General features: G+C 37.7%; 1 protein-coding gene across 1 annotated transcript in view; it reads left to right on the top strand.

Annotated features, from left to right (window-relative positions):
- The window catches only part of CDK14 (cyclin dependent kinase 14), a 314,376-nt gene that overhangs the window by 131,010 nt on the left and 168,707 nt on the right, over window positions 1-14,659 (top strand). The window contains exon 6 of the mRNA XM_005418584.2: window positions 1,540-1,634. Coding sequence (XP_005418641.1) covers window positions 1,540-1,634 — 95 coding nt within the window. The remainder of the gene's footprint in view (window positions 1-1,539; window positions 1,635-14,659) is intronic.

Here is a 14,659-nt window from a genome sequence, read left to right as displayed (position 1 = left end):
TAATTTGTGGGATATTAACAGTTTCTAGACATGCATTGATCAAATGTCTAAAATTCTTATTTGTAATTATAGTAGCTGTTTTACACCTCAGTGACAACCAAATCAGAGGACAGGAAAGACTCCTCTGTGCTGGCTGTCATGAGCTTTGGAGTGCAGGCTAAAGCAAACTCTTTCGAAAATTTTCTTCTCACCTCTTCATCCAGGTTGTAGGGTTGCCTCATTTTGGTCATAAAGCTTCCTTGCAGGTTTACAGCCCTGTCTTCATCATGTCTGTGATGATACTCACTTTGAAGTAGCTTTGTGGTATTTTCCTCTTTGCTGTCTACCTTCTGCCTAGGATGAATCCCAGAGTTTATGCTAAGGAAGCTTGTGGAGGAACACTGATGCAGCCAGATGCCGTGTTGCTTTTGTGTTGCTTCCTAGAGTGATTAACTTGTCAGATTGATCTCCTAAAGACCAGAATGAGAGATGATATGTACTTATCTTAATTCAAAGCCAGATGACCCCTGGCGTTACCTCAGCCTGATAGAAAACCCTGAATAGACCAGCAAGGGGTAACAGTGCTGTGGAAGCACTGGAGTTTCCTTTCAGCACAGTAAAGGATTGAGACACACATTTGGCCTTTCATTTTTTTTCTTTGACAAAAATAGAAGGGTGAGAGAAGAAAGTTCCACATTATTCAGTTTAGAAATGTGCCACTCATTTGCATGTCTTTGTATCTATTATTTACTTGCTAGGATGACTGATAGTCCTGCTCAGATGTATGCATGAGATGACAAGGCACCAACAACAAAACGACATTGTAACAACACATGGCTTGTCAGCATATATTGCTAAAATATGCCACATCTTGTGGAACATTAAAGATGTAATATGGAATGAACATTAAATATGTATTAGGTTGAAAAAAAAAAATTAGTGAAGGAGATTACCTGAAAGTTCACTAGATAAGTCTTTGTCTTTTCTGAAAACATGAGCTAGTACCTTTAAAAAATATAGTGGGAAAATACAATGTATTTGTTCTCAGGGGCTAATACAAATGATTCATTAAATCTCTGTTATATTTGAGAGAAAGGAGTATTATTGCTTAAAACTCTTTTCTTAGGATAGACACTGCACTTAATTTAGACAGCAAATCTGTTCTGTTGGTTAGGAAAGACTGTGCTTTGAAAGACATGCTTGACTTTTGTCTGAGAGGAAAAAAAACACCTTTGAGTGTAGGAGTGCTCTTGGTGTCTGGTTGCTCTGACATGAGTGATTCACTTAGAGGAGGCTGTGTAAAGGAAGAATCTCTTGCTCCAGCTCATTTTGGCCTCAGAGTGAGGCTGAGTTTGACCAGCAAGGTGGAGAAAATAGCATTGAATGGGAAGGTGTGATCTTCAAAAACTGGATGTGTGAAACTCATCAACATGGAAGATACTAAAGTACAACTATTGGTTGTCAGGTTATGAAGCTCATTTAAGTCACTAAAAAAAGAGGGCAAATCAATGTAAAATATCTGGATACTCTTTAAGATAACATGTATGTTTTGCTTTTCAGCTTCTCTTTTGAAAGGATTGAAACATGCAAACATTGTGCTGCTTCATGACATCATTCACACCAAGGAGACCTTGACACTTGTGTTTGAATATGTGGTGAGTAAAGTGACTGTATGTTTAGATATGGTCCAGAGTGCATTGAATTTTATGGAAGTGCTCTCTTTACCATCGGTGATCTATGAATCAGGCCAAAATAACCCTTTACTTTATTCAGGAGAGTGATGGCTATAAGAGATTTTGCTTTGTAGTGGAGTAGGCTAAAAGCTGGGTTTATCCAGATTCACAGATGGAGAACTGGCTGCTAGGCTCTTGAAGGACCTTAGACTGTTGGTTTGACTTTTCAAACGTACTCTGCTTCCTAGTTATAGTTTGTTTATTGGAGCTTTTTCTTTATTGATATGATCAGGTAACTTTAAATAGGTGAGAATAATGTAGGGAAGAACAGGACTGAAATGCTTAAAGCTTACATCAAGTTTAAATTGCCTTTTTTTTGTGTTTGGCTTGTGCAGATTGTCTTTTTATAAGTGATATCAGTAAAAAAATGTCTGAGGCATGCAATTTAGAATTTGGGATTTTTTTAGTTTTTCCATGACTAATGCTTAACCTATTAATTAAAACTTCAATTAACATAGTAGGTAGTGTAAGGATCTAATTGTGTCAAGAGTATTACTTTCCAAAGTAGTAGCCTTGGCCTCCTAATTAATCTTTTTAGTTTTTCTAAGACAAACATATGGCATTTATGTAGAACTACTTCAGCACTTAGCTGTGGAATTATGCAATGTACTCTCATAATTAACCTCCCAGTTTTCACAGATGGGTCCAAGAACATGTAATGTAAAAGGAACAAATGACTTTAGACACCGTTAGATTTTCAGTATAATATCAGCTATTGTATTAGAGTCTGTAGGACCCTGTGTTTATGAAGTACAGTGATTGCTAGCCTTACTTTAAATACAACTCTGCTTAAGACAGATGAAATTACTTTGTGTGTTTCTTGGGGGCAGGCCTAATTCTTCCATGACAATGCACACAGCATCAGAGAATATTGTCTGGAGAAGCTGTTTACCTTGTGTATTTACGTAAATGTGCTGCACTCTGAGGGTGAGGGCATTCAGCTGCAGCAGCTTGCTGAGCATTTGATACAGTATGTATTTTTTTACCTCAGGTATTGGAACAGTAATAAAAATTTAATTACTTTTTTTAAAATTCAGTAATTTTCGTGTTCCTGACTTACACACTGAATTAACACAGGAAAAGCCTTGATACTTGGTTTTATGTAATGGTCAGTGTACACTTATTTGCATATCTTTGCATGAATACATTTTGCAATCTTATTTATCAGCAGCTGTATTTAGCTGTATTCTTCAGAACTGGTTGAGAAATTAGATGTATAGAATATGTTTCTCCCTAAAATAGATGGATTTGCCTATTACACTAATTTCAAATTGATGGATTTTACGCTTTATTTATTACACTCATGCAAGTTTCAGGATTTTATACCCAGTAAGGTTGTTTGGACAGGTTGTTTAAGAAAGGTTGTTTTAGACTCTGACTCCCAGCCATGTACAGATACAGATTAAGCTTCATGCAGTGACACATTCTTCTGGATTCACTAAGCTGTTTTTCAACAAGGAACCAGCCCTGCTGGAGGTTGCACCTTTTGGTTCCAATGGTGTTTGGTAGCTATTGAGACTGTTTGAGAATCTCATTTAGTAATGGTTTCTAGCAACTGATCCAAGTAATATTTTAGTGTTTAGGCTGGTAGGCAGTCTCTCAAGGGTGCTGCTGGGGAAGAAAGGAAGAATACTTTAGTCTCTGCAAACAGCATAAAGACTGTATAAAAATGACATTGTAACATGCTCCTGTGCCTTGAGATGACAGAATTTCTTTCAAAAAGTCTGTTTTCATTGTTCAGCAATGTAAAGTTATAGTCTGATCAAACAGTGAATGCTATCTAATAATGCTTGAGAATGGCCACATAACCTGAAATGAATTCTTGTGGGTGTGCATGATACAGGTTTCAATTGCACAATTGCAAGGATCTCATTTGTTCCTTTGGTTATAAAGCTTCTATTCAGAGCATGGTGTGAATGTGCAGAGGCAAAAATTACAGTTGCCCATTTAAAAGTACAAATTTTGGCTGGTTGAGTATGCAATCTAGCTGTGTAATTGGTGTTACTGAACTCTGTATATGTAATGTCTAGTTTGTTATTTTAACACCTGTACGTGGTTTAGCTCAATCATATGAGTAATTTGCACTGAAAGAAGTCAAAATATTCATGTGATTAAAATTACATGGTGATGTACATTTTTGAATGACTGAATCCTAACCTAAAAGGGATTGAATTTAATTTATTTCATAAAGGGATATCATGGAACTGATACACTATTGCCATTGATTACTACTGACCTTTTCAAACATAATAAAAGACATCTGAGTGAGTTATCTTGACTAAATTAGGAACGAACAGTTAGTGATCCGAGAGTTCTCAGAAAATGGAAACTTTGGGTTGCTAGGTTGGTGATGATTCCTTAGGGAAAATAATACTGGTGAAATGTCTGAGGTTAACAGAGGTGTTTGGTTTCAGCATTGACCCTGAAAGAGTAGAATGAAATTTAATTTCATGTAGCACTTTAAATTGCAAAATGCATTATAGTAGTAAGTTAAATGCTGAAAGCAGAATAGCCTCTGAAAGGGAACATGGCAGTCATTAAAATCTCTGGGTCCCTGAAATTAGTTTTCTTTTAAATACATATGTCTGTCAGGTCAAGACATGACAGAGTTTTTTAACTTTAACCTTGGTGGTCTGCAAAGCCAAGAAAAGTCAAATCTTTAAAAATTCTGTCTGATAGTTGAAGATTGGGAGAAATTTATTCTCCATGTCAACATTTTGGTGACGAATATCAAGCTGTACATTTATGTGGGAGAAAGGGAACTTACTCCTTTTGAATGAAAGAACTTAGCAGAAAATAGTTTAGAACACAGTACCATGTTACTAAGGCACATGTTACCCCTTACATCAGCATATTGCAAAGCATGCTTAGAGCTCAGTTTTATCACTGGATGGCTGAGATGCATTAATACCTGGGGAGTTTTGAGAATGAACTGCTTGGAATTTCCTCTACAAAACCTGAATGGCTGATAGTCTTTCATGTAAAAATGGTAAAGAAAATTATTTCTGTATAGTTAACTGGGATGTGCTAAGCAAGACCTGAAAAAGAGATTTTGGCACACTTTGTATCTGCTGTCTGGGACTGAAGCGACTCCGCAAAGTAAAAGGTCAGTTCAGCTTCACAGTTCAGGGGAGGCATGTGACTGCTCACAAAGGTTTTGCTCCCTTCCTCACCAGGCTCTGGTCAGGTGTTAGTTTAGATGATCTTATGAGGATGGATCTTATGGTGGCTTTAGTGCCAGTATCACTGGCCAGCTTTGCCCAAGGAGCTGGTGGATTTTATAGGCGAGATCTCTGAAGATGGCTTCACATCTGTTTGCTCTAAAATGATCATTAGCTGCTGCCGTTTGCTGCTTCACTTGTTTATTTAGAAAGAAGATGACTGAATTTAGAAACCTATAATTGCTGAAAGGCAATCCTAAGCAAAATGTATTTGCTACAGGCTTGGTAGAATGATAATGAGGTTTTTAGTATTATGCATAATTATGTAAGTATATTATTATCAATAAATGAACCAGCAGCTCGTCCTATTCCTAGCATGTAAAAGTGAGCTTGTATAGCAATACTTTGCATCATGCTTTCAATATTTATGAACTAGGCTTGCAACAAGAACAGATACTTATAATTGGAAGGATGAGTAATGAGCAATATTATGTCTGCCTCAACAGTGAAAAAGCTCCAGAGTAATCTAATAATGAAATTTAAACCCAAGCATTTTCAATTGCCTTGCCTATTTTAATATTTGTGTATGTTTTTGCTTCTAAAAATTCCTTTCCATTAAAGAAGAGCATTTAATTTTCATTGCTTCATTACAGCAGCTAAAATAGGATGTTATACAATGAGTTTACTTAATAAAGTTAATTAGTTACATTTCCCTCCCATTTCCTGTAACAAAAAATAGGTGTGAGTTTATCATTTTAAGGCTTATTGGAAATTGACATATATACTCTTTATCAGAATTAAGAATTACACAGCTGAGATTTTGAATTTGTCTTGGGACAAATTTTTCTTACACAATACTTAGACAGTATAATGTAAGAAAATAGGCAAAATCAATCATCTGCAAGGGTCAAAAAATTTTCCATTGAAAAATTTAAATTTCTTATAATTTTTGATAATTTGGATTGAATACTACTACTGTTTTTCCATTTTTATTTATTTTATTAGGGAGCAAGTGTTGAAACCGAAGGTATGATGGCATTGACTGTTTGTGAAAGCAAACCAAAAAAGCCCCTTTTTTTTTTTAGTGGGTGAGAGAGCAGGGAAAATCAGTAGTGTCCCAGAGCTGCTTTTGAGCTGTTCTCACAAGGATCCTTCCGTGTAATACCTAGGGAGAAACCGGGCACAAGAAGGAAGGAGGAGTCTCCTAATCCTTGACTTAAAGTGACCCTTACTTGGAGCCTGAATTACATTATTTTGGTGTGAAAGTGAAATGATGGGTGATTTTTTTCCTGTTTGAAATCAAGGTGCCTGTCCAGCTATGGCAAGCAAGAACAGAAAACTGGGAAGCTCTGCAAAAAGCCAGGTGACTGCAGTCACCCTTGCTTGCTGTGAATGTGCTCGTCCTCCCTGGCAAGGAGCAGCCACTCAGGGTCCCAGCATGGGAGCAGCTGAATTTAGGAATTTCTGTTTTCCTTGACCAGAGAAGGAGATGCTCCCCTGTAGTTTAACCCTGTGTCGTGCCCCAGGCTTGCCATAAGTTGCATTGCTTAAATTGCAGTGAAAAGGATGACAGATCAAGGCTGAGGGCAAACAGAGAGAGGGGAACTCCTGTACTATTGAGAAGAGGCAGTAAGGGAATAGTACTCTTGGGAAAAGCCTTGTTTTTCAAGTTTTAATGAGCAGATCAGAGGCAGGTGCTGCTGATGTCCAAGTATAGGCTGGAAATGCAAATAAAATAGGCTTCAGGAGGGAAGGATTGAGGTGGGATTTCAGAAGGAATGTGTTTAGTGCTTTGCTGAGACGTAAAGATTCTGCCAGACATGGGAATTGGTAGGAAAGAAGGAATGAAAAATTTATTTAAATTTAAATAAAAATACTCCTGCTAGGCTAAGAAGTTTACACATGTCTAGCAAGGGCAGATGTTACTCATGCAGTATTCTTGAGCACCTGGTGTAACTCTTGTGGGGGTTCTGTGCAGGGCCAGGAGTTGGACTTGGTGGTTCTTATGGGTTTCTTCCAACTCAGCCCATTCTGTGATTCTGTGATCCCGTCTTTGCTGGATTTACAAATGTTGTGTAGACTTCATATGGAGCACCTGCTGTTGAATAGGTGTATTAATAAAATTAATCAAGATGTACAATCCAGCAAGCTGAGAGGCTGTGTATATCTGAATGACCAATTTTTGTACAATTTACTAACAGTTGGCAAATATTGGTTAGATTTGTGGTGTGCTGGGCACCATTTAGTAATTAGCATCTATTATTTATTCTTCTTTTTATTAAGTAGTAACACTTGCATTCAATGTAAGTATGAAAAAAACAAACAAAATAATGCAACAAAATCAGAGCATAAGAAACACCAAGAGTTGAGCTGACAGATGGAATACTGGAAATCCCATGAGATATTCTGCTTTCTGGCAGATCCCAATTAGTTTTTTCCTAAATTACAGATAAAAGTGCAAGTGTCATTGCAGTCCCTCAAAAACACGTACATGTAGTAAGGTACATGTGCATAGGAGATATGCCAGTGATGACACTCTGCTTGATCCAGGCAAGACCACCATCCTAAAGGGTAAATTTGTAAACACAAGAAAGACATGAATCAGCTGGAGACCTGAGGGGAAAAAGACAAGCGTGAGTAAACATCGAGAATAAAACCTTCTAAGGAAAAGTCAAAGTAAGTAGGGCTCTTAAGAGTTGGGGATAAAAAAAGGATGAGACATTTACAACCTTTAAATATATCATGGAGAAAGTCGGTGACCTATTTCTATGTGAATGGTTAAGAGGATGAAAAAGAAAATCTGAAATTACAGTAAGGAAGAAAAAGATTAAACTTGAGGAATGCCCCTTTCATGCTAACAATAATAAAACACTTCAGAAGCTACTATGGGGTGAAGGTTTGTCTAATACTGTCAGTTTTTAAATAACAATTCAGGCAAATAATCAGCAGAATTCTGTCATTGATAATAGATAGAGGTAAGTTTTTTTTAAGTCCTTTCTATATGTATCCTTCTGCATCATAACTTTCATCAGCAAAATAATAATACTTTTATTCTTTCAATGAAGTTAATATGCTGTTGCTTTCCTGTGTCAGGAACCAAAGAAAAAATATATCAGTTTATTTTACTACTTTAAACAAAGTTTTAAAAAATAATTTTTTCTAGTTATGTGCTTTTTGTTTGTTAGTGCATGTTGGTTTTTTGGTTGGCTTTTTTTAGTAATTAATTATTGCTATGTTACAGATTTATACACAACTCTATCATCAGTAGTTCTGGTGGCATCCCACATATTCCTTAACTTTTTATTTCTGTCATAAACTGGCATTGCCTAGTTCCCTCTGAGATGACACCTGACAATATCTCAGCTTGCACTAGAGACTGTCCAGTCTAATTAAACATTTTTTCCTCAGGCTCTCTTTAATAATATCAGTAGTAACTCTTAATTCCTCTTAAAATTTGAAGCTCTGATTTATTCAGTGCAGATTGAAACAAACAAATAAACAAACCACCAGTCGAGAACTTACTGCTTGGAGAGTGATGATTACCAATTCTAAATCTTAAGAATAGATTTTTGCTCCCTGAATGAAGTATGTAGCTTTGTAGTAATTTAGTGATATTGACAAAAAAAACCATCTATGCAATCTTTAAAAACAGAAACTTGGGTGAGCAGTTCAGGCAAAATAAAAGTAGTAAAAATCCTGAAGTCAGAATGAATAAATCAATAAATGCAGATATTTTTTATGTTTATAGTTTTTTGATGTAAAAGATAATTAAGAAATAGCAAATAGGAGGAACCAAGAACCAAGCTTGAGTAATAAACAGAGCCAGCACCTGGAAGTTAAAAGACCCTATTAATTGTTTCTGTTTTACTACTTTGAATAGGGAGGATCTAATCCATGGAAGCACCATTTTACTTTTGTGTGCCTTGCAGTCTGAACTGAGTTTTTCCCTATAAAATTTTTATTAATCTTATAATCATGCATGGACAGTTAGGATTAGGATACATGACAGGAGAAAATCACTCAGCCAGTGTAAAGAGAGGTCTATGTAGGATGTGGAGGTTTCTAAAGGAAGGCTTTGCACTGGTCCTTTCCTGCCCTGAAGATGGCGTTTGTTTTGTTGCCCAGCACACACCACCATAGAAGGGCTCCTGTGCCAGATGAGCTTGTGCGGCTACAATTGAATTATCCATGGCCAGTGCCATGCCAATATTAATGTGGATACTTGCCTAGTGTGGCTGTATGTGGATTGTCAGCCTCCCTCCCATGTATGTGTTCTGCCTACATGGTCCTGGAGCAAGTACTCTCACCAGGAGCCTATGGGTATCTTTCATGCTCTAACCAGAAACTTGTATCTTCAAATTTTTAATATCTTTGTTTTTGGCTGTTTGTTTGTTTGTTATATGTGCATATCATGGTCAATGTTGTGGAAGCTCAGTGACATAACAAATTAGAGAAAAAGTGCACATGCCTATCCTTGTGGGCACATGTGTTACAGCTTGCAAAAATTGTCCCAACTCTGTTCATTTTGAGGTCTCTAAGTCCATCACAGTTTGCACAAGCTGATGATTTGGTGCTAGGTTTTGATCACACTAAACAGGAATTCCTACTTATTTTTGCAATGTCATTGTTTTGTTCAGATAATCTCACTAAATTAAGTGGGTTTTGTCTCCCTAACCTGATTTACTAAGAACACAAAGCTGTTGGAATTATTAAGGTGGACAGAGAATAAGGAGGAGGATAAACTGGCATCTTTAGAAAACTGTATTTTGTTGAAGAGCTTTTAGTTCAGCAATTATTTCCTTAGCGGTGTGTGTTTCACTTGTCTGTAAGGAACCAGATTATTCTCTGTGGAATGAACTGGGGCTTTGTATCCATAAATAATTTTATCTTTTCTAGCAACAGCCAAAAATCACACAACTGTGTATTCCTTCTTCTCTCTGGGATTTTCAGATATGTTTCTGTCTGTATTATGTACTCCCCCACCACCTAGTCTCCTTTTCTATATAGTATTGTTCATGTATTTTGAAGTATGCTTATCTTTGTTGAGAGTGTGAGAGAAATCCAAGGCACTAAAAACATCTGTTAGCAGAATTGTTTTCATTATGAGTGTCTTGTGGGGCAGTTTTTTCTTCCTTGATTCCCTAATATAGATCTTTCCCCTTCTGCTCAGCCCAGCTGGTGCTGCTGCCTGCTGCTGTTTTGCTGGAAGTTGCTTAGGTATCGCCCAGAGATACCTTGTAGGGTATTTTTTGTTAGCATGGGTAACACTGTGTCATCTCATAGAGGGAAAAGATTGAATTATAGAAAGCCACAGAAATACATGAAAATAAAAGTCTATGACACTTTTGAAGATACCAGTGACATGAAATAAGTTTAAACTGTGGCACAGTAATCTGCAGAGTGCTTAGGTTGGAGGATATGTGCCATTTAAAAGGAATTCGCTTTTTTTGTTCTCCTGTCACTTTAAATATTCCTGGTGCCCATCCTTTTATTGGTAAATTATATTATCGGTTTAAGAATTTGTTGGTGACAAAAGGGGAAGTATTTTAGTCAGGAAAGCTGCTAGGGCATAAATAATGTGTGCTGTCCTTTGAACAGAGAGGAATGGCTCACAAGAGCCTGACTGCCTCAGTGGAGCAGCACAATCTGTCTGCTGCACGACGGCATCGCCGGCAGCCAAATCCTCCCGGTTTTGTTTTAATGGGAGGGCTCTTACACATTGCTGGTTCTACATGATGGGAATGAGGTTGGAAGTGCTTCCTGTTCCATTCACAAGCCCCGGGCTCTCCATGCATTTCAGCTTCAAAAATGACAGCTGAAACCAATTAGGCAGAATTATGGGATGCCTAAGTCACATGGAGATTTATCATGACTGAGGAAGAGGAGGGAAAGAGAATGTATTGCATGGGAAGTAGAAGCGACTAATTTAATTAGAAGAGAGTGACAGTCACGTTATTATTATGGAGAAGGGTGGGCAAAGTAGAGATCATTTCATGTCACCAACCATGCCTTGAAAGGAAACATCCCAGCCTTTGTCTGAACATGTTCGTGTTTGGTAGCAGAGTCTGATTTTGAACAGGAATAGCTGAGCAAAACAGTTGATGTCAAAGTGGAGCACAGAGCATATGTCAGGACATTTCTAGTTTGTAGTTTACTCATCTATTCATAATTAGAATTCCTTCAAGAGGAGAAGGGAAGAATCATCAACATTTGTCTTTTTTTGCATACTCTCTCTTTTCCAGACCTAGGATGTAATGTATATAAACCTTGCTTCAGCTGTATAAACATCAGCCAGAATTCTTTTCCCTTCAGCAGATGCTTATACCCAGTATGCTCACAAACATAAACTCACATGTGTCTACTTATAAACCAGAGTCTTGCTGAATAAAAATGACCTTCATACAATTATACACTGCCCCAAGTCTAAATCAAAACCCCAATTAATTTGTTCATGTGAGTCTGGAAGACAATATTTCATAAGTAAATCATACTTTTTGTGGAGTTGTCAGGGTATGGGGAGAAAATGAGCGGAAAATATTACAGAGAGAGTCTGAGCAAGCGTGCATTTTCTTTTTTTCATTTTTTTAATTCTTGTATGACTTTGTTGTTTTTTTGTTTAGACTATGAACAGTTATGTTGGAAAAGTAACTCAATCTCTCTGTCATGTTCAGGTACCTGTAGGAGTTGTGATACTTCTCTCTATCACTGGGAGGAAAATATTTGCAATTAATTTAAGTTTGGGTCAAAAATGGGCATTGACTGGTGTGTTCTTATATTTAGTTTGGAAACAAGACTAGGTGAACCTGCATTGCTGAACATGGGTTTTCCATCCCTTATCCTAGGAAGCACTGTCCAGTCTCTGCTCTATCTAGAAATTGTTCCATCCACCCCAGGAAGGGTCATGGGTCTCTTAATGGAGCCTTTATTACTGGAGATGTACACTGAGGAAAGGGTTTGTGCTTTAATGTGCTGAGAGAAGATAACAAAAAGGCTGGACAGGGCCTTCTCAAGGAGGTGTAGCTGTGTGTGCCAGTCAAGGTGCAGCCCTGGAGCAGTGATCTTCTGGCGGTGAAATACAATTATTTGAAGGCAAAAATGCCAAAGCCTGCCTCAGATTACCAATATTTACTTTTTACTTTCAGCAAAAATGGCCAAGATATCTTGCCTCTATCTGGAGGACCCTCATTTTAAATATTCAAGGTGAACAGTATGGATTTGGAATTTATGGGATGGGTAGCCTTTGTGCTGTGGGTAGCATTGGACTATTATTTTGAAAATTGCCCCAAATTTGGTGAAGTGATAAGCTTTAGAAAAATCATGAATTGTACTTAAGAGCTATGTCCTTGAAGATTCTTCCTGTCTTCTCGAATACTTTAGTCTCTCACTTCAAATATTGTAGCTATTCATTACTGATGAAGTGAAATTGTTTCTGGGGAAGCCAGTAGTGGGAGGAGAGATCGAGTTGTTCACTTAAAGCATAAGAGGTTCTGCAGAAAACATTGCTTTGTTAGTGAAATAGGAAAGTGAAGCTCTTATAATTGGAGGACACCAAGATAAAGATGGCCTGGGCAGTCTCCTTTTTTCACCCTTGTGGAAGTGCCTATTGTGCAGCTCTGCCAAGGATTATGTGGTGAAGGCATGTGGTTGTTGTTGAATTTCTCTAATTTTTTGTGAATGTGGGAACCAGGAAATTTTCTGAGGTTCCTGCCTTATTCAAGGTATCATTTCAAGACAAGTTAGGTAATACTGCTGTAGAGAACTTGGTTCCACCTCTGCTGTATTGGGAATTGTCATCACCAGCTGAAATTGCTGTCATTACGGATTTCTGCTATTCAGTATGAGATTCTCAGTCTCCTTTGCAAAGGCATTACACATTTACAGCTGTAACTGAAGCCAGTGCTGCAGAGTAGTTGAGATGAGGCTCTCAGCCAGGCATGAGGAGGACACAACGATTGGGCGGATGGTTATGCTTAGATTTATTGTTAATATGTATTTAAATATTACCAATGCATTTTATATTTTTTTTCAGGCCAGTGTGCATCAAAGTCAATAGCAACATGTCAGTTTCCCCATGTCTGGAATGAGAGCATCCAGACAGTTCCCTCTGCAATGTCCACCAGGTGTTCTTAGCTTAGGACAAACCACATTGCCAATCAGAGAGAGCAAAAAGTAAGGGGGTGTGTGTGGGGGTGAAGGATGCACCTGAAGACCAGAATATCTTTCATTACCACCACAGTCAGACAAAATGAAATAGTGCCAAATACTCTGAAAAGTCAAAACCAAAGTTCTTGAACAGAATTGCCTAGAAGATCAGTGGTTCTTAGAATTTTTTGTCTTTGCTTGAAGTCCCTATCTGATAAAAGGAAGTAATGCCTTATGTCTCCTGCGTTGCTATGAAATTATTCTATGTTTGTAAAGCATGTCAGTAGCATAGCTATAAGCAGGGTAGGAAAACCTGTGAGATTATTTCTGTCTTCAAAGCAGTAAAAAACCAGACTTTGCAAGCTGTTTGAGAATAGAAGAAAAACCCCAGCTGTAAAACAGCACAGCTATTTTTCAATCAAGTATCTCCTATTCTGTTCAATGAGTATGTATAATCCTGGGAAGGAAAAAAGTATGACCTTTTAGGAGTTGTCATAATAGACATTGAATGGAGGAACAATTAAAAGGTAGGATAAACCCATTAATTCTGGACTTTCCTAGCCTTTGAGAAACTTGATTTATCTATGCTTATTGTTTTTGTGTAGCTGTTTTGAGCAGAGGAGTGCTAATTGAATATTATTCAATATATTGTACATTTAGACATGGGTAAGCTGGTGGAGTGTAAAGAGCAGGAACTAATGGGATTTTGAACTTAAACTAAAATATCAAATGTTCTGTCAGCATGGTATTACTTTGGTGATTTGTGTGTGTTGGGGGTTGACAGTATGGCTGATAGAGTTGTTAAAAACTAGCTTGAAGCAGAATTGGTCTAGCCAGGTCCACTTGGGATCAGAATGTGCTCAATTACTTGGAAGTCTCTGTACTCCATTCCCAGTATGCTGCTGCCCTGTGAGGTGGCCTGACCCTCTCAGACACTGCAGAATGGACTGTAAAAGGTGTATTGGTTGGTCTGTTTCTTCTCTTTGTTTCAGTATCGTTTTATGTTATTGCCAATATGTAATTGTATCTTGAATTTTCCTTTCGGGTATCTATTTTGTTAGATCAGGGTGGTGACTGCAGCAAAGACTCCAGTGTCAGAGTATGGCAGGCTGTATTGGCAGCCACTCTTCCACTTGGGAAAGCACATTGTTTTCCACCTTCAAATACAGAATGAAGAAAAAGACTCCATCTATATAGTACAAATTTCATGGAATACATAAAAAAATGCTTTCATCCAGCTTGCTTTGTTTCCTTTTCTAATGCTTTCCTGAAACTTGTATTTGTGTTGTCTCCTTCAATGTCAGTTGTGCACACGAGCACTGGAGCAGACACTTTGGCTGCCAAAAGGGAAAACAGGTTTAGAAAGAGCTGTCTCTGCAGCACTGTCAGTTTTCCTAGCTGTACTAATGTTTAATTCAATGTGCATTCAGTCCCTACCTTGGGAAAGAGGAACAGCTGAGGCTGCCTTTGCTTTGCTGCCACCTTCTTTTTTTTAAAGTGGGGAGCAATGTACTCTAACATTATAAGTTGTTTCCAGAGTTCTTACCATAATGTTTAGTTACATTTATGAGAAAGACTCTTAGTTTTATGAAAGCAAATTGTAGAAAGATTTGAACAGAAAATACATTCAATTTCTCTTCCCCA

Source organism: Geospiza fortis, unplaced genomic scaffold, assembly GCF_000277835.1.
Source record: "Geospiza fortis unplaced genomic scaffold, GeoFor_1.0 scaffold138, whole genome shotgun sequence".
Classification (NCBI taxonomy): Eukaryota; Metazoa; Chordata; class Aves; order Passeriformes; family Thraupidae; genus Geospiza; species Geospiza fortis.
Note: the sequence above shows the minus strand (reverse complement) of the source record. Positions and strands in the feature narration are given on the sequence as shown.